The sequence below is a fragment of the Mytilus trossulus genome, chromosome 3 (assembly GCF_036588685.1).
Source record: "Mytilus trossulus isolate FHL-02 chromosome 3, PNRI_Mtr1.1.1.hap1, whole genome shotgun sequence".
NCBI classification, from domain to species: Eukaryota; Metazoa; Mollusca; class Bivalvia; order Mytilida; family Mytilidae; genus Mytilus; species Mytilus trossulus.
In genome coordinates, this window is record NC_086375.1 from 71566973 (window position 1) to 71588901 (window position 21929).

The 21929-nt window shown below is 31.1% G+C and overlaps 1 protein-coding gene across 1 annotated transcript; it reads right to left on the reverse strand.

Annotated features, from left to right (window-relative positions):
- Window positions 1-1227: 1227 nt before the first annotated feature.
- LOC134712303 (cytosolic phospholipase A2-like) lies at window positions 1228-21183 on the reverse strand. The gene is made up of 17 exons (XM_063573716.1): window positions 21077-21183; window positions 18969-19169; window positions 18169-18190; window positions 14902-14947; window positions 13936-14033; window positions 13467-13495; window positions 11656-11794; window positions 11182-11318; window positions 10341-10557; window positions 9794-9908; window positions 9116-9253; window positions 7821-7871; window positions 5444-5987; window positions 4267-4370; window positions 3136-3305; window positions 2645-2831; window positions 1228-2042 (listed from the first exon to the last, which is right to left on the reverse strand). The coding sequence occupies exons 2-17, from the start codon at window positions 19151-19153 to the stop codon at window positions 1801-1803; spliced, it is 2424 nt and encodes an 807-aa protein (XP_063429786.1). The 5' UTR covers window positions 19154-19169; window positions 21077-21183; the 3' UTR covers window positions 1228-1800.
- Window positions 21184-21929: the final 746 nt, after the last annotated feature.

Sequence of the window (21929 nt, forward strand, 5' to 3'; positions counted from 1 at the left end):
TAAGTTTAATTGAGGTCCGGAGCTGGCATGTCAGTAACTGCTAGTAGTCTTTTGTTATTTATGTATTATTGTCATTTTGTTTATTTTCTTTTGTTACCTCTTTTGACATCAGACGCGGACTTTTCTTGAACTAAATTTTACTGTGCGTATTGTTATGCATTGACTTTTCTACATTGGCTAGAGGTATAGGGGGAGGTTTGAGATCTAAAAAACATGTTTTACCCCGCTGCATTTTTGCACCTGCACCAAGTCAGGAGCCTCTGGCCTTTGTTAGTCTTGTATGATTTTTAATTTTAGTTTCTTGTGTATAATTTGGAGTTTAGTATTATCTATGAACTAGTATATATTTGCTTATCTGAAGGACGCTTCCGGGTGCAGGAATTTCTCGCTGCAATGCAGACCTATTGTTCACCTTCTGCTCTTGTCTGTTCTATGGTCGGGTTGTTGTCTCTTTGACACATCCCCAATTTCCATTCTCAATTTTATTGTTCAATTTGTGTTTTAATAAGATATTACTATGATTTTATTTGCAATGATATGATAGATACAAAGTTTCCTATTTCAAAAACACATATTTTCTTTAAATTACTGATATGAAGTGAACGGTGCAATTTTAATTGTATCAAAATGCGCAATTTAACAATTAATTTCTCTTCAGTGAGGTTCAAGGCCAAGCTATTTGAAATCATTCACTACCCCCAAACGTATATGCTCACAGAAAAACTTGCATGCATTATTTTCTATGACATAGATATATGAAGATGTGGTGTAAGTGCCAATGAGACAACTCTCCATCCAAATAACAATAAAAAACGTAAACCATTATAGGTCAATGTACGGTCTTCAACACGGAACCTTGGCTCACACCGAACAACAAGCTATACATGGCCCCAAAATTACTCTAGTGTCAAACCATTTAAACGGGAAAACTTAGTTTGTATGAGATGCAAACGCATTCTACTTTTATTATGGCCAATATTGATAAACGTATAGCATTATTAGCGTATATATGCTTTAATAGTGGTTAAGTGTAACTAAATTTACTAAAAAATATATGCAACGTTTTGAATTGCTTTTTTTATTTTTTTTCCCTGATGTATTTTGAATCACGATAAATGGCATAACTTTGAAAATATTTCTTACTTTAATCATAATCGGAATATCAACACAGTTGTACATTGGTTTGAACACATTTGTCCTCTTTTATTACCAAATGATTGATAACGAAGTACTACATATTTATTAAAATTTATTTGGATCGATTAAAATAATGTAATAATTCATATTTATTTGGTCGAAAACATTCAACAATTTAATTTACATGTGATTAAAATTATACAAAGACTCAATACACAAACAACTAATAATAAAATGTATAAAGATATCAAGCAACGAAATATACAAAGGAAGGAGGGATAGTCAAATATTTCAAACTTATTGACATGATAAACAGTTCACTTCGAAATGAGTGTGGACACAATTTGAAACTGAAAATAAGTGTGAATATATAATTATCGCCATACGGGAATATCTAGAACAAAATTAGAATCTTAATTACTAGTTTTTATGAGAGAACAAACCAAACCCACCTTCAAACCCATTTTTTATACGAAGTTTATAAAGACGGAAATATCTAATATTGATGAATAATATAAAGAAAAAAAAAAGTAGCTAAAGCATACAATGTGAAAAATCTTTTACATAAATAGAATAAATAAAGATCAAAATAATCTGTCAATAAAAAAACAGAAGCTCAAAGAGATTTTTGCGGATATCCGATTACACAATAGTAGAATAATATTACAAAGGCGCCGTCTTATGTCTTTGCCGGCCAGTCGGTTTCCGTTCTTGTTTGTTATTGATGCATTTTGAGATACAAGCCTTTATATCTTCAATATTATTAAGAACTATGAACTCGGAAAGTTGTGACAATCTTTCAAAATTTTCCGCGCTGTACTGGAAGTTGGTGCAGTGGAATGTTGACTGATCATCAAAAATTGTGAAATTAGCAAATTCCTTTTCAATGTCACTTCGTTCTACTCCTAAAAAGTAATAAATTTATGTTCATTAATGTTAAACATACCGATATGAAATCAATCAAAAGACGCATAACAAATGCTTGTTTCAAATCAGCTACTTTCCAATCAGTTTTTTGTTATGTCAATTAGACTTTTAATAGGCAAATTTTATCTCTACATTTCTGGACAGACCAGATCATTACCACTTGAATTGTATAATTGTCAAATGTTGATGCATTACCGTTGGGGAAGGACGTTATGTGTATTTGACTACTCTAACAACCAGAGCACAGTTCCCCAATTGTTACAAATTCATATCTTGTCCTCGATATTGTCTCGAGGTTACATGATAAGGTAATAGAAAAATAACGTCTTAACTCATAAATTTAAAATCCTTAATGCATTTTTGATCTATATCATAGTTTAAATTCAAGAAATAGGTACAAAAACCATTATTGACTGATGCCGGTGATTTGTAAGTCTCTACACTTTTCTAGTTTCTAGTCAATAGTCAATGAACGGTACATTGAGGGATACGTTATGAATGTAAATTACATTTTAGAAATCAGGTAGACCTGTCTTGGTATTAAATATGTCAATTGTCAGAAAGAAAACGAACTACTCACTTGGACTTTTAAACGTGCGGAATTCATTGTTCACCAGTACAAAATGCATGATAATAGGACATTTAGGATCTTTTTCATCTTCAAAAATGTACAGTTCTTGTACTTTGTTTCCTTTATACTTTTCAACATTGATGTGTGGAAATTTGATATCATGTTTTCTTGCCCAAGCTTCCGCTTTTAGTATTGTCTACAATAGAAATACATATTTGTTTTGTATTAGTTAATCTCAATGCATTTTGCAGATATCGCAGTTATATATTGTAGACAAATTATGCAAGTTGACTCATAATGTTTAAAAGAGTCCGTTATTGACATTTGTATCAATGATTCGAGATGAATCTTTATTTCAATTTACCAAAATGCAGATTGATTTGGATTTTCAAATTTCGAGATATTTATCCATATGTAAGAATAAGGTTAGAATATAGAGCTTTCGGTGTATATATATATATCATAAATTCTTGTAAAATGTATACAATTCACACTTTTACCTTGAAAGGGTCATTGGAATCTTTTTTTCTGTCTGTAAAATCAAACGACAAGATGAGGTCTACGTCTCTACCGGGTTGGAAGAGAAGTGGATACGGAGAGTTAAACGCTAAACCAGCATCGATTAAACATAACTTCTCAAGGTCATTCTTCAAGTAGTTCTCAAATAAAGCTAAAACAATAAAACTCAAAAGTGCATATCAACTTTATAACAGAGTCATTGAAGAGTCGCGAATTTAGTAAAAATTGTTGTATTTGAGGAGCTCCAGAAATGATTCAAGACATTCATATCAGTTCAAATTCAGGAAATCCATATATCATTTAAAACCTCAAGAAATATGTCAGGTCATCCCGAATTATTGCTGAACTTCCACAAATAATCGGTCAAAATTGCTTAGATGTATATGAAAAAAATCTTTTGATATTTGGATCTTCGAAGGTCTTCAACTTCGTACTGTATTTGACATTTTAAACGTTTGTGATTCGACCATCACAGATGAGTCTTTTGTAGACGAAATTCATTTCTGTTGTATAGATTGGTTTAAATGCAGGATTTCCTTAAACATATCAGTGTATACTTAACATTGAAATTACTCCGCCATGTTTTTGTTCAACAGAAGTACCGTGATGATGTAATTCACTATTTCAAATATTATTTTTAGATAAAGATTGCATGAAATGCAATCAAAACCTTATGAGACTGACTTGATATCTAAATCTTCCAAGACTTATCACTATACCTTATTTGATACACAAATATAGTGCATTGGTCATAACATTCTATACATCCTGTCCTTGAACATTTCCAGATATTTATTGATGTGATATATTCTCAGATATTCAAGGCACAAAATGATGTTACACTTGAAACGAAAATTACATAACTTTTGTAAAGTGCAGGAATCTAATATGTATTCTAAAATTATAAATGATATCATTGCTAAAGTCATCTTTAAAACTCATTGGAGTTATCTTCCTTTGTCTGGAATTCCTGTTACATCATCTACAACCAATGCAATATTTAATCTTACTTCACACTTTCATCAAATTGAAGCATTCTTTACACTCTTTGTTTATACATTCTCTATTAAACGGAAAATTTGTAAAAACACTTAATAGGTTATCATACTTACGTATTCTATCTCTTAACGGATACCAACTGTCAGTTTCATCAAAAGAAATTTTTCGCAAAAAGTTATTAATTTCCGCTGCTCTATGACGTCTACTCTTTAAGAACCTACGCAAATAAAACAACACAAATATTAATCATAGAAAATAAGTTTTTGATCGATGTAAAAGTTCGGAAACTAAAGATTTTATTTCTTTCATAGATTATTTCTCTATAATATTGTTCTCTTTCCTTAAAGGGTCATCGTATTTAATAACCGTATATATTGATCATTTGTTTATTTTAAGTTTATGCCTAGTTTGCATATTAATACACACTTCATAATATAGGAAGACATATTTCAAGATGTAAGATACTGATAGAAACAACATAAATAACTTTCTTCATTTAATATTGATATATCAAATCATACTAAATCAGATTTGTTGGAAAGCAGCCCATAATTTCGGCAAAGAGTCAACAGAGTGAAAACCAAATGTAAAGTTGGTCGGTAACTCATCAAAGTAAAAAAAAATCAGCCTGATATTTGAAGGTCTTTAAAAAGAAAAAAAAGTCTGCATAATTGTGATTTTCCTGAACTTTTCAAAGTCCATAACTCGTTTTTTCGATAAGTCATCATAGTAGACTCACACACTAAAAGCCAGCTGAATATGTGTTGTGGAATGACATAATGACGAGATGACAACATGACAAATGGTGGAATCCCGGATAAAGGTAAAATATTTGACCTGACAATAACGATAATTTAACATAACTTTTGTGGTCATTAAACCTTTTAAATAAAAAAAAAAGAGTTTATGATATGGAATTAAGAGTCATTTTCAAGATGCATAGGTTATTCATTGTAATTATGTTTTAAACTTTTAAGGCAAATAATAGCAAAGTTAGATAAGGGAACAGCAGTCTCAATGAATTAACCTAAATTGAGCCTCCTGTGAAAGACTCCGGTCCTGATACAAATATGGACTCTTTTGGAAGATGAATATTCCATAAATTAACTACCCAGCAAACCCTGGAGACATAACGCAAAGCCTAGTATGGTTATACAGTTTATTTGCTATTTACTGATTGTTGTACATTGAAAAGGTAAATAAACAAAGTGACATATCTTTAACAAAAATGGAAAACAACAGCGTCAAACTGAGTTTGATCAAGCATAAAGAAAACCACTTAATACTTACAATTCCTTCAGAGGTTGCTTCATATATGTGTCAACAAAATACCCATCAATTTCATCGGCCGTATTTACTGAATCGTTCTGCATTTGATATCGTTCCTCATTTTTCTCTGTTACCTCATCTTCATCGAAAACACTCTCACTTCTAATCTTTTCAATTAGTTTTGGATCGCTCTCTTCTTCTTGAATCTGACATGCTGTGTTGAACAAGTCTTCCAGTTCTTCCTTTTCCTCCATACTTAGTTCTGATTGAACTGATTGATGTATCCAATAATCTTCGTCTTCTTCATCTGATGAATCGTTACTGTCAGAAAGTAGAAACACATTTGTTTCTTTACCTTCTTGACCATCATAATCTGATGATTTGATGGAGTTGTCAGGCTGGTATGAATCGATGTCGGTATCATTATGATTTCTGCAGGGACCGTCCAATTCATCAAAACCTTCAGATCCTTGTGTATCCAGTTGGTCTCTCATTTTGATTTGGGTAGCAACATTCTGCTTTTTGGATTTTAACTTATTCTTTTTTTTCATAAAGAAACAGGAACCTGCAACAAACAAGCAATTCAAGAGGAAATATCAGCTAGCCCTAAGATTGAAATTGAAAGTCAACAAATCAAATTTGTTCACACACTGACTGCTGTACCCCAATATCCGATATGTTTAGCTATTATGTCTGGTTTTTTTCAGAAATTGTTAACAATATGAAAGATTAGTAGGCGACTGTGATTTTCAAGTGTTGCCATTGACTACAGACGTTCTTAAGCTAGTTCGACATACAAATATACAATTATATATAAAATATATACAAATATATATAAAATATATACAAATATATATAAAATATATACAAATATATATAAAATATATACAAATATATATAAAATATATATAAAATATATACAAATATATATAAAATATATACAAATATATATAAAATATATACAAAAATATATAAAATATATACAAATATATATAAAATATATACAAATTAAGTGTACATCAATCGAATGTACCAAGAGTCTTCTATGAAATGGTGTTTGTATTCTGAGTTCACCCCTTGAGTTATCTGAGTATTATTTACAGCTAATTATGTTTTGAAAAAGCGATTGAGGTGCTATTAACAGTTTGTATAAAGTGGACGGAATCCCGTTCATTTATATAATTGGTGAAACAGGTTGAATGATAAATATGAAAAAAACCAAGATGTGGTATGATTGTCAATGAGACAACTCTCCACAAGAGACCAAAAATGACACAGAAATTAACAACTATAGGTCATCGTACGGTCTTCCACAATGAGCAAAGCCCATACTGCATAGCCAGCTATATAAAGACTCCGAAATGACAGTGTAAAACAATTCAAACGAGAAAACTAACGACCTAATTTATGTACAAAAATTGAACGAAATACAAATATATAACACATAATACAATCGACAACCACTGAATTACAGGCTCCTGGCTTGGGACAGGCACATACATACAGAATGTGGCTGGGATCCCAAACCTCCGCTAACCTGGGACAGTGGTATAACAGTACAACATAAGAAAGACCTATAAAGTCAGTTGAAAAAGGCTTAACTCATCAGATGGACAAAAATACAAGTGGACATGGACGGGTACATCCTAACAACAAATAAGACACTAGTTACAGATCTGAGAGGTCTCGCAATTAACTGACAGCTAGTTCAAAGCCGCTTACAACTAATATAAAAACAACATTCATCTAAGTCTAAATTATCCATCCGTACACATCCAAAATTCGATTGATTGCGTGTAAAGACGTCATAAATAATCCGAGAAAAACATGACATTGTGCAATGCCAAGATTCAGGTATAGTAAAACAGTTTGCAAAAAGTATTTTGATTATTAGAAATGTGCCTGTATCAGGTCTACATGGGGATGCACATGACCTGGCCCAGTGGGTTCTGGTTTTTCATGTTCATATTAGGCAATTTATTCCCAATCTTCTCTGGATAGAAATATTTATTTCATAAAAAGTACACTATATTTTTCATTAATTATAAACTAGAGTCAATTCTGATTCCAGTAATAGCTAGTTTTATACAAGTATCTTTATAAACCATTTCACCACCAAGGGTCACCTAGGCATTGTCCCTTAAAATATATGACGTCATAGAAAAAACTATGGATTGCACCCTTGACACTTATTTACTTTTGTATCAATGTGAACATATGGCATGCGATGATGATCCTTGTTGTTTGTCATACATGTAGATTACTAGTATATACTAGTATGCAAAAGGGACGGTTAAACTGTAATGATAGAAATATAATGCATGCGTTATCTTTGCAGTAGAGTAGACCTTACACGCACTGTACTCATTTACTGATTTGAACATACTAGATTGCCTACCTTTGTGTTCCATCTCTTCAAGATTCTGCGTATAAGCACTTCCACATATACCTAAAAGTATTGAGAAATGAACCAGGCAATAAACAAGGGATATCAGACAAAAGACACAACTAAAAGGTCAAAATAAAACATGCATCCCATTTTTTCTGGTGATGTTGTTTACCGAGCCCAAAAACTAAGATACGATACAGGTAAACTTAACATTCCTATTATAAGCGTATGTTAATTGAAAGGATATCAATTCAACATTGATATACTACCATTGAATGTTATTTGTTTTTAGTGAACATGTTGATTTTGTAATTAGTAAATTTTAAAATTACTTACTAAATATGATCGTTTTACAAATATGCTTATTTAAACTTATTTTGGTATTTCGTTCTTATGTTGTACTGTTATACCACTGTCCCAGGTTAGGGGAGGGTTGGGATCCTGCGAATGTGTTTGTCCCTACCCAACATTCTGTATCACTGCGCCTGTCTCAAGTCAGGAACCTGTAATCCAGTGGTTGTCGTTTGTTTATGTGGTACATATTTGTTATCTTTCATTTGTTGTACATGTACGTACATAAGGTCGTTAGTATTCTCGTTTGAATTGTTTCACATTGTCATTTCGGAGCCTTTTATAGCTGACTATGCGGTATTGGGTTTGCTCGTTGTTGCAGCCGTACAGTGACTTAATAGAACAAACCATCGCACTTCAGCGTATCAAACCACCGCACTTTAGAGCAGACCATCGCACTTTAGAGGGACCATCGCATTTTAGCGCCTCCGTCGTACTTAAGGGACCTACATATTTATTCACGGTACCACAATCTGTCGATTCCTATGATTTTTCATTTCGCGAGTTCAATCCTTTTCTGGACTGTTGATGAAATCTTACCACAAATTCGTTTGATGTTGAATGATGGGGACTAATTATTGGTCAAATTTCTGACTTTTTCAAAGATAATCTATATGTCATTTTTTTTTTCGGTATTTTTCTATTACCCATTATTTACTGTGAACAATATATAAATTATCAGTTCCTTGTGTAATTACATGTACCTATTATTTTAAGAAATCTTTTCTATTAGACATTCAAATGTAAATCTTCTTTACCTAAGCTGTGTTTTTACACAAGTATATTTTTTTTTAACTTCAGATTTTGTATGAAAACATGATATCTATGGTAAAGTCTTTCTTTAGCATTTGACCTCTTAACGACAAACAAGAAACAATTGTAAGACCAGCTTTTTGTTAAGTTTATAGTTTGATAGAATAAAAATAATTTGAAACTGTTCGAATCTTACTCACCCATTATTCCATAAAGAGGGATCTCTTTGTTCTGTTTTGTTAGAACTCCTTTATCAAATTCGCTACCAAAATTTCTCATGTTTATTGCTGCTCCATACTTTGGAATGATCACTTCGTAAGGAGAAAATTCTACCCATTCTGTTTGATAAATGGTATAACATATTATGTTTTGGTTTTCATCATGTTTACCCTGATGTTATTGCAGAGCTTAAATGCTACTATTGTATTTTCGTGTATGAATCATGGAATTTTGGATAGACTCATGCTGTTTACTTGTATAATCTAAATATTACACACAATTGTGTCTAAAACAAAATAGCGTACCGTAGTTAGTATCGGTGATCAAGTCTACATAAAAAAATAACCAATACAAAATGTTTTTTTCTAGATTTTCTAATACGATCAAGTAAACATATGTTCATTGAATTAAAATTCATGGAGAAACATTTAGAAAAAACCATTGCTGAGTATACAACCTTTGCTGGTTATAATATGGGACGATTGTAAATAATTCGTCATATTTTCTTTCAAGAAAGATTTGCAAAACTTGAACACATAGACTTTTGAGGTTTGAAGCCGTCGTAACAGCGCAGATTTTCTTTACTGATTACCAACCGAACATTTAAAGGAATATAAAAAAATATATATAAAGATATCGATTATCATTTGAACACACACCATGAAATGTTTGTGCACTCTGTTGGTCTTTGGCATGAATAGCTGCTAACAGTGGTAATGGAACTTTTCCTTCTGACAATTTGTCTGCCTGATCGCTCCATTTACATTTTAACCTCTATAAAAGAAGTCCAGAAAGTGAACAATTCTGATTACAATTCGTGAAACCATTATACAAGAAAGCAAATCGATACAAATTATCAAAAAGCACTGGTTACATATTTGATACAGCTATGTTTTTAAAAGATTACAATCAATGATATTTGTTTATCTATTTTGAGGTTATTATTATTATTATTATTATTATTATTATTATTATTATTATTTTTATTATTATTATTATTATTATTATTATTATTATTATTATTATTATTATTATTATTATTATTATTATTATTATTATTATTATTATTATTAATACTATTAATACTATTATTATTATTATTATTATTATTATTATTATTATTATTATTATTATTATTATTATTATTATTATTATTATTATTATTATTATTATTATTATTATTATTATTATTATTATTAATAATACCTTTGGTATCAGCACCTTTCCCAAAGTCGGTGCAAATACATCTGTTGTTAGGTTCCATTCTTTTCCTTTCAGTTTCTTTGAAAACAGTTTCAGACCATGGAATAGTATTGCGGGAATGTTTGTAGGATTTACACTAATAGCAGTCTTCATCTTCTCTTGAATTTTCTTTGGATTAATATTTGGCCAATCAGGATCAGAGTACAGTGTTGCAATATACCTACGGAATGAATATATGTTTATATGTCTGAAAAAAGCCACCTCTGCTGATGAAAGATAATGAACAATGGCACGAAAGTATGAAAAATATATTTGTATGTGTGTGTATGTGTGTGTTATTTTATCGACAGCTGGAACTCGAGTTTACCTTAATTGTTTGTCTTTTGTCTTTTTATCTCCTTTGCTAGACTTTTAAAACATATCTCTTCATGGAGTGAAAGACATATACCATGAACTGCGTTCAAATGTCATTAGGGTAAAACATATAAATGATTTTTTTTTTTAATATATAAATGATTTTAAAATTAATTTTGCGTTTGAGTTATTGACATGAATCTATTAGTTTCAATAACTATTTGCTTTATTGATTCATAAACCGCCATCTCAAATAATTTAATCAAATATAAAACAATAAAACTTTAATAATCTTAAAAGGGAAAATGAGTACCAAACGGAATATTATACATCATCTATATAAAACATTCATCGTAAGAGCTATTGTTAATTTTCATTTTTTAACATATTGAAACTATAGCATTTTGGTCTTTATTGCAATTCTTTACAGAGAAAATGCAAATCATCCATAATTTTAGACCACTATATTTATGTTTGAATTAATGCTTACCACGACGAACCAGACAGCGCTGCAGTATACAAGATACAATCAAGAATGTTTGTATCATACAGGGCATTCATTATCCCGGACATGGCTACCATAGCTCTATATCCTCCACCTGACCCCATCAGGGCTATATGTGGAACCTGTAAGATAAGGGAACATGTATGTGATTACTGTGATTGAAAGATTTCCTATTGTAAAAATTGTCCGTTAATCAAATCAAATCATAAGAAACTAAGGTTCCAACTCTCTCAGACAAAGTTGACCTAAGATTGATTTGACTATTTTTAGGTAAATACTTGTCAAATAGCCCCCCCTCCAAACTGTGTATAATCTTATACAAATTGACTCTCAAATAATCAGACTTGCGCGTTCCAGATAAAGGTGAAACATGTGATGTAGTAGGGGCAGACATGAGTTTTACACAGTTGAATAATTTTTTATACTACAAGCCATCATCAATGCTACAGATATGCTTACACTATCTATATTTAACTCTGTTTTCAGTAGTTTATCTAATGAACTACGTATTTCCTTTTTTCGTTTCTCTTGAAACGCTTGTTCTTGGTCACACAAAAATCCTTTATTGTCGTCAAATGTTCTTAAATCTGGAAATTCCCTGGAATAATAAATAAAAAAGATTAAAGTGAGTTTACCGATTTAGTAACTATTTTGATATTACCAAAGCTGCTGATTCTTTGTTGCTATTTAAAAAAATTGTAACATAAAGTGTCTCTTAGATGTCTGTAATAAAGGTAATTACTTTTGTTGAGATTTAGTACAGCAGTTGTTTAAGAGACATTCAAAACATTCTTAAGGATGTACTGGTGAAAATTAAAAAAAAACCTAGAATTTATAATTGATACTTTAAGTCGGAATGCAATAGTTAAGAAGCATTTTAAGCTAAAGATAAAAGTCATGGGGCTCCTTTTCGATATATTTGATTTTTGAAATACGGCTGGAAAGGGCTGACTCGGACTTTTACCTTATATTTGCATTGGTATAATTTGGATCTGAAAAACAAATACTTAAATTTTGACAAATGACCTTTTATGAGCTATTAAGTCTTATACATGTATATAAAAAGATAAATGGGTGTTATGGGGCAAAATATTTTACCTTGTGTCGTATGGTAAAAAAAACCAAGGATTCGGAACATCTAACACAATTTGCAAAATTCAGTAAAACATTTATGTCTTACTGAAAAATTATAACACCAGGGTTTTTAATATCACAAACTAGTCAAAACATTTGCTAAATTTTATCATCGGTATAAGGCAATCATTCGTAAATCTAACCCAACATGCAGATATTTTATACGCTCATGTATTATCCATTCTTTTATGGTAATATTCTTTAGTATTCACCTCAAAAGCTAACAAAACCTTTTTACAGACATATTAAGAAGGGATATAGTTACTATACTGTTTTCAGGTCATTAAAGATTGCATATTTTGGCTTTAATATTTATTCACTTATAGGGTCTTTGTATCGGAATAAGCCACATTTATTCTGAAACCAGTTGACATGACATGGGTTATGTTCTTCTCATATACTTCATCATGGTATAATACTAAAGCCCTAAGAGGAGGGTTTGGGTCTGACATTCATATGATGAAGACATAATCTTTCAATCAGTTTAATTGAGGTCTGGAGATGACATGTCAGTAACTGCTAGTAGTCTGTTATTTATGTATTATTGTCATATTCTTTAATTTCTTTTGTTTTATATTCTGATATCGGACTCGGACGTCTTTTGAAATGAGTTTTACTGTGCGTATTGTTGTGCGTTTGTTTTTTCTACATTGGCTAGATGTATAGGTGGAGGGGGAGATATAAAAAAACATGTTTAACTCTGCTGCAATTTTGCGCCTGTCCCAAGTCAGTAGCCTCTGACCTTTGTTAATCTTGTATGATTTTAATTTCAGTTTCTTGTGTATAATTCGGAGTTTATTAGGACGACCAATATCACTGAACTAGTATACATTTTTGTTTAGAGGCCAGCTGAAGGACGCCTCCGGGTGCGGGAGTTTCCCGCTACATTGAAGACCTGTTGGTTGTCTGGGCTCTTGGTTATAACACTCTACGGAGTACTTGGAAAAAGTAAAATCACAAAAATACTGAACTCCGAGGAAAATTCAAGACTGATCTATATAAATCAGTAGTACGTAGAGTTATTACATTTCATGAGCGTCAGGTCAAAATATTTCATTTTCGTTGAAAGCATTTAGAATAAAAAAAAAAGCAGTTATATCTAAGCACTGTACATTGACAGTAAATAATATACTTACAGTTGTGGCTCAGATGATTGAGGGTGAATCTGAAGAAAAAAAGTAAAACTCGATGTTAAAGAATATGAATTTAAAAAAACAGAATATGTCATGTTTCGAAACAGAGAAGTAAAAGATACCAGAGGGACATTCACAAACTTTCACTCTTAAATGCTTTACATGTATTGTTTTTCCTTTTATTTAGCTTTTCATTTTGTTTCTATAATAAAACAATTATTATTTATTTCAGTAAACTTGATGACAAACATTTAAAGATGTAGTTGATATAGTTGCCTTTGCATGTTTTATTAACTAATTTTGTTTTCTATTTTCAAAATTTTTACTACTTACTAGTAATCGATATTTAAACACATTTTACAAACGAAGCTTTGCAACTAGTATTTGGTTATACGCATAGATAAAGGCAACAGTAGGATACCACTGTTCAAAGGTCATAAATAGATTGATAGCAAACAAACATAAATCTTACCGTTTTACTTGATCTTTTCATTTTCTTGCTAAACTCGTTCAATTCGGATATACTCGGAACCCTTTTCATCTCTTGCTCATTTTCTTTGGCAATAATACCTGAATATACAGGTTTAGGTACATATTTTCACTTTTGTTATATTTTTATATATTGGATATTTAAATAGTAGTATTAAACCATTGTAATCTTCTATTTTCATTTTGTCTTATTAATTTCTCAATATTATTACTTCCTGACAATTGATCATACGTTACAAATAATCACTGCTGCGCTGCTGAGTGAGCTGGCAGACGAAAGAACAATATGGTGACTGGAATTTAGTACAGCTCTATGAATGGGGTATCATAAATCCGTCGCGAAAATAAGTGCGTCGACAGTTTTGCTGTTTCCTGGCACATTTTCGGAACGAAATGTGTTTTTTTTCAATTTTTAATTAACAAATATACTTTCGACTAGATATTTAAACTGTTTATTACAAAGATCTATTTTCAACACTATAGATCTTAGCGACGAAATTGTGCGCCATGTGTTAACATGAATGTTTTATTCACATATCAATGCTCTGTAGGCTAAATATTTCCCATCTAAATACTTGGTGATATTCACGCAATTATTCTATATTGCCTTGAAATATTGAAATATTTTTATTCTTCATATTTGACGATTGATATCTACACAGATGTGGTTTGAGTGTGAATGAGACAAAACTTTATCCAAGTCACAATTTCTAAAAGTAAACCATTATAGGTCAATGTACAGGCTCACACCGATCAACAAGCTATAAAGGGTCCCAGAAATGACTAGTGTAAAACCATTTGAAAAGGAATGAAAACGCTAGTCTCTATATAAAAACTAGAAACGAAAAACACCTATGAACCTTCTCAACAAACAACAACCACAGAACATAAGCTATTGGTGTATTTGTTAAAACAAGCCTTACAATGTTCAACATTTGACTAAACTTACCTCCATAAGCAATGGCTGTCAGCTTCATAATTGACATGCATTTAGCCTAAAAAAACCAAAAAGACATTTACAAAAAAGGTAATATTTTGGGAAACAGTTTTTTACACCTTCAATATCTTAAATGATGTAAAGCCCAAAGGTCGGATTGTGTGCAGCGGAATATTTTAAAAAAGAAAGAACTTCAAATTATTAAAAAGAATAAAGAATATTATTCCACTGCATGGTGATTTTGATAGCGAAATCAACATTGATTGGTTGAAACTTTCAAAGGTGACGTCGAATAAAACTTCATATTCACCACTGAGTATCAGATTCCCCTCTGAAATTTCGGGACTAAATCGTGCAACGTTACGCGCGGTTGTAAATAACGTTTTGACATTCTTATTTTTGAAATAGCTTTAGCAAATATCATTTTCGTGTTCAATTTTTTTCAGACTTTAAAACAAAAAGACAAATTTATTAATTAATGTTTATCCGTATTGTTTATTAATATGTATTTCGTGATTAGTAATAAAAACAAAGCGGATAAGAACATATTCCGTCATGCAAACTAATATCTAAATTTCAGATAGTATACACAAAGCTTAAGCAGTGGAATTAAACATTCATTTTCCGTGCCTGAGGGAGATATGAAGATTTGTTCACCCAGGAATATTCATATTTCACGAGGGTTCTGTTTTTTAAGTTATTAAAAAGAATCAAGAATAATATTTAACAAATCAAAGTCATAATCTACACAATTGTTGAATTTCTTCGACTATTCTTTAAAAAAAACAGCATATCATATGCTTATTATTCTTGTGTTCATATTTCTAAAAATGGAATAGAATATGATATAAAATAATTACTAATTCACACTTCCTAATTAGTTTTTTGTTTATTCCCCGCTCTTTAAAATCTAGTGTTGTTTAGATGAAAAGCAGACATGATAATTACAAAAAAATGTATGCATATTGATATTTTGTTTTGGTGTTAAATCGTGGTAATGACATTTTGCATATTTTCATTTAAAGGGGCATTAGCTGTCAAATTCTCCTGTTTGTTTTAAAACATACAAAAATGTATATCCAAATTACAAATTGTCTAAAAAAATAGTTTAAGATGCACGGACTCGTTGCAATTTTTGTGAATTTAAGACTAGACGCCTTATAATTATCTATCGAGATGACATATGAAGACCGCCGACAATCATATAACCCGATATTAACATATAAATACAAAGAGAAAGCGCACTCTTGCTATTGGATTTTATAGGTCTGTTTGATTTCAAATAATAGATTCTAAACACATTATTAATAATCGGTTTTAACAGCTGAAAACGCCTTTTTCATACGTTATCCATCTCTGCCTAAGCAGTTCAATTGAAGTTTACATGAAAACTGATTTTATGAGTTTGATTTATTCACTTGCAAGTAAATACATTAGAAATGCTAAGAAAACTGAACCAAAGTGGCTGTTCAAAGTGAATTATTATATCACTATTTCAGTTGCATAAATATAATGATTGATGAAAGAAAAAAAAGTAATGTTTTTCTATATCTCGAAGCTAATGATATGGTTGTGGCCTTTAATCTATTTCTTGCACGAATAGATATTTATCGTATCATACTGCACGGAGTGTGTACGAAAAAGTGGTACGAATGTATGCGTTAATCTGATTGGTTTATCAAACATCATGTACGATATTACAGTATTCCCATTGGTTATTCGTAAAGTCATTGGTTACTTTCAAAGGTTACGATGATGCACATTTCGTCCATGACAACGGACGTATGTGATTTCCTCAATATTGTACAAAACACTAACAATTTTCAACTGGCAGTCATCGTTTTGTTATAATTATTTCGTTCTGAAGCGTACAAAAAGTCTTTTGAAATTGTCCGAGGTGAAAGTTTGACAGCGGAAAAGGGCATACAAGACTATACTGGAATGGGCTAAAGACCAGATTAATAACTCACAGCATTTTTAATTCAACACACTTACAGTGTTGACAATGAACGAAATCGGTTAACAACTTGTGAGAATGGGATATCGCTTGATATCAACTCTAGTTATTTAATTTGAATAGTAACTAGAACACACCCTCAAAATCGAGGTCATTAAGAGTGTTGTTAAAAATATATCACTATTGTAGGATGAAGTTTGTTAAAGATTTTATGACTGGAAAATTTCAGGAAAGGCATCACAAGGTGACAGGACAATTTGTTCAGCCCCCCTTCTCCAAAGTACGTTTTTTCTTTCTGTTAATTCTATACTATGAACATACAAATACTATAAATAATTTGTATTTCACTGTCCTATGCGATATAGTCATTATATAGACTTTCTATAAAACATATCAGTGACAGCCACGGATAGTAAACTTGGTATTGATAGTAAATAGCAAACACACTTCATTTATAGTGTATGTATAATCATAGTATGCAAAACAACCAAAAACAACACGAGTAATTGTCCTGTCCCATAGTACTTTTGAAAATTATGTGTAATTTTAAAGAGTCCTAAACGAAAGTCTTGCTTAAAAGTCTGTCTGATGACGGAAACAATATGCGTACACCTTTATTTTCGACTATGCATAGTACCTATAGGACACACAGGCATGGGGATAATTTTATTGTGGAAAAAAGAGAAGCGACGTACACAATGAGATCTTTTCATTTATAGAAGATAACCAAGAAGGCTCTTTTTTTTTAATTGAAATTGATTAACTCGAGTCGATATAATAGTTCTCAAATCTACCAGAGTTTTGATTTTCTACTCCAGACACGCTTTTCGTCTTCATAAGACTCATCAGTGACGCTCAGATGAAAATAGTAACAAAGCCAAATAAGTAAAAAGTAAAGAGCATTGAGGGTAAAAAATTCCAAAAAGTTGTGCCAAATACGGCCAAGGTAATTTATTCTTGGGATAAGAAAATCCTTTGTTTTACGAAAAATGTATTGTTTTGTCAACAGGAAATTTACTAAAATGACCATATACTTAATATTTTTGTCAACACCGATATGCTGATTACTGGGCTGGTATGTGATACCCTCGGTGACGAAACGTACACCAGCAGTAGCTTCGACCCATTTGTGTAAATAGTTATCAAAGGTACCAGGATTATAATTTAATACGACAGATGCACGTTCAAGCGATACTCCAGTCTTGCAAGTTATGAAACCTATAAAAATCTACAGATATAAACGTTATAATATGCCTGGTTAGCTTTATAAAAAAGTACAAATTTCTATAATTGAAATACAAAGAAAGGACATAAAAACTTACCGGATACATAACTTTTGAACTTCTGAAATTGAAAACAGGAAATTAAACTGTCAGTCGAATGAGTTACATTTCCGATTAGTTATTCTATTCAAAGAAGAATTTTTATAAAGTTCCACCAAATGAAAATGTAAAGCCAACATAGAATAAATAAATAATCAGTAAGGTTAAGTTATTATCAGGATAAGGGGATTCTAGAATTGGAGGATCTACGGGAGGTTCCCTATATGAGGATCACTGAGGCAGCTCTGGAGTCTATATATTTCAGTACCTCTTTGCCACCAAACAAGGGGTCTAATTACTTTTAAAACATGTGGATTTAAGTAAAATCTTAAAGAGATTAAAGTGTATAAAAAAATTATTATTTCATTATTATAACAAAAATCATTGATACCATTTAATGAAATTTAAAACCCGCAATTAAGGGTCCATAATTGGATTAATAAAATATTGTATTCTTAATTCTCTTCTCTCTTCTTAACTATTCATATTTCATTAAAAAGTCTTTGATTTGTCATGATCGGATTTGCAACGAGTACGATGCCCATGTACTCTTTTTCGGTGAAGGGTTGGAAACGGTTAGAGAACGTCCTATTGTTAAACCAACTTTCCCTGTCGCTTTAGATAAACTGTTTTATATTCTTTTCATTTGGTTTCAGATGGAAAGTTGTTTCTTTGGCAATATTATCTCATCTTCTTAATTTTATGAAGAGGACGTTTATTTACAACGTATAATATAAAAATATAGACCTGCATAATGAAAAAAGTGAAAAATATCCAACCGTATAAACATGCATGCTTACCTGCTTGATTTCTTTTTATGCCTTGTACTCTGTACTTGATGAAGAGTCTTTGATTCATCATGATAGGATTTGCAACGAGTACGATGTCCATGTTCTCTCTTTTGGTGAAGGTTGGAAACGGTTAAGGAACGTCCTATTGTTAAACCAACTTTCCCTGTCGCTTTAGATAAACTGTTTTGTTGCATTTTTATTTCAGTTCATCTGCAATATAGTATCCGATTACACGTTTTTCATGAAACCTTTCACTATATTTCGCCATACAACTTGGATAATATTAATGGTATCAGTTTTACTACACTGGATTTGGTTTTCGACAAAAATGTTTCTTCAGTGGTGCTTTTCATATATTAAAGTCTTACACTTACAACAAACTTCGACGAGCTGATAAAAAAATGTGAACATGAAAATTAATTTATATTTACCATCTAAAAAAGTGACCTAGACATTTTAAGTAAAATGTCAAAGAATTCAAAAAAGTGTATAAAGAAATTATTGATATCATTGTATGAAATTTAAAACCCGCAAGGGTCCATAATTGGATTAATACAGTATTGTAATCTTAATTCTCTTCTCTTCTCTTCTTAACTATTCATATTCCATAAAAAAATATGTATCTTTCAAAAAGTCACATTGTTATTCACACAAATGTATTGTATGTCATATAAAATATAAGAAACAAAATCTGAACACACCTTTTATTTCATAAATTGATTAGATTTAAATCTGAATTTATCTGTAATTAAAACACAATGTGTTGTCATACGTACAGATCTAAGCAATCCGTAACAAAACAGGGCAAGAGCTATGCAATTATTGTGCTTTTCTGTGGAGAAGGATCAATTCAATTAGCATCTTTCTATTCTTTAACAATTAAAATTTGCTGGTTTTCCGTTAATCACATGTCAGTGTGGTAAAAGAAAGCAAAAACTACTTGTCTAGAAATGAAAACAATGAATGTGCCTGTTTATCTTGTGAAAAAGAAATGTTCAAATTCCGATTCAACATGTTAGTGAATATAAAGTAGGGGTCTTATTCAAATAATTTTAACATATTTTCGTTCCTAAAATCAAATATCAATATCACATCATCATTAACGATAAATTCTTGTTCGGGTAAAAAAAGATTTATATACACCCCTCCCCAAAATATTTAGAACTATCTCTTGTAGCATAGTGTATGAAGTTTGTTGAAGTGTATGATGGTGTTCAATGCTCTTCAACCTCGTACTATATTTTGACCTTTTGAACATTCTTTTATTCGAGCGTCACTGACGAGTCTTTTGTAGACGAAACGCGCGTCTGGCGTAAATATAAAATTTTAATACTGGCATCTATCTATTTAGTTTATTTACATGCATATTTGGTGTCTTTCGTCCCTCTTTTATCATACAGTTAGACTGATACCAATATGCTTGGTGTTTTTAATGTAATTGTTTTCCTCATATGGTAGATTATAATGATAAAATAGTGTTTCAGAGTTTTTAAGAAATTTCCCCTAAATACATAGATTACAAAGGTGATTCAGTTCCAAAAAAATTGAAATGTATCATCGATGTCTGTTTTCAGCATTCTAGACTAAATAAAAATGATGCGTTTGTTTATAGGTTCTTTTTGTAATATCAGATAACACCACAACTATGTATCCAATAAATAAATAAGATAAGATAATTATTTAAATTTTGGGTATTTTTTATACCTTTTTGCATTTCTGAGTCTATTTAATTTTCTTTTGCTGCGAATATGTCATTATGTAGTCCAAACAATTATGCAGTCTAGGAAAGGTGTTTTTTGCTGTTATCAATATTTGTTATCATCATTCCAGTAAAAAATGACAATATGAAATAGATTTCAGGCCACATGGCACGTTTTTTTCAATAAGTAGTTGCATCAAGCTCGATACAATGTTTATTTGTTTATATCACCAACTCATCATCCTCATGAGTTCAGTGGAAAGTTTTCCCATTCATAATTATACCACCTCTACTTAAGTTCTACATGTATTGCTAATTTTAGAATATAATAATAAAATTAAATTTACTAAAATATTTGATGATGGAAAATATTGTGTTTGTTACTAGAAAAACAAGAGTACTAGATAAGTTAGCTTACCTTTTAGAATACGTATGAAGTACACATTTTAAACATTTATTTTTGTATTTCAAGGAAAGGAAGAATAATACAACTATATGTATGAATCACACACTTAAATATTGTACAAATTTAAAAGATGGGAGAGGCTCAAAGCGGGAAGAAAAAAGTATTATAAACATTCCGAACTTCCCGACAAATTCAAAAAGGGGTAGTCCATAAATTCTGTCAAATTCAAACGCTATCAAAGAGTGGAAGAAGTGAACCGAAATGTGTGGTTAAACCTGGTTTAAAAGTAAGCAAAACCTTTCATTTGATCGCTAGTTGTTTAGAGGTAAAAGGGATTATGAAATAGTAAGATGTTAACAAAGTTTTGTTTTTCATATCAAAATAGACAAAAAGTGTCTATTGTTCAGTCTATTTTTAGTTCCAAATTACACATTTTCTTCATTGTTGTCGTCGGTTAACATTTTTCTTTTAGGCACATAATACACGTGGCTCTCTCACATGCCATATAAAACAGAAAACACACCAGCACCTCTCACTAACAAACTTTCGTCCAAGTTTTAAAAGATGATAGTCGTTTATAAGACTATGTGGAACGCATCTATCCCATCGAATTGGAGATAAAGGATACTACAGATACAGTTAAGTCGGCTTCATATCTTGACTTACATCTAGAAGTTGACAATGAGGGTCAGTTGGAGACAAAACTTTACGACAAAAGAGATGATTTCAGCTTTCCAATTGTGAACTTTCCATTTCTAAGTAGCAACATTCCAGCAGCACCTGCATTCGGGGTATATATCTCCCAATTGATACGATATTTCCGTGCTTGCATTTCCTATCATTATGATAGATGGTTACTGCTCAC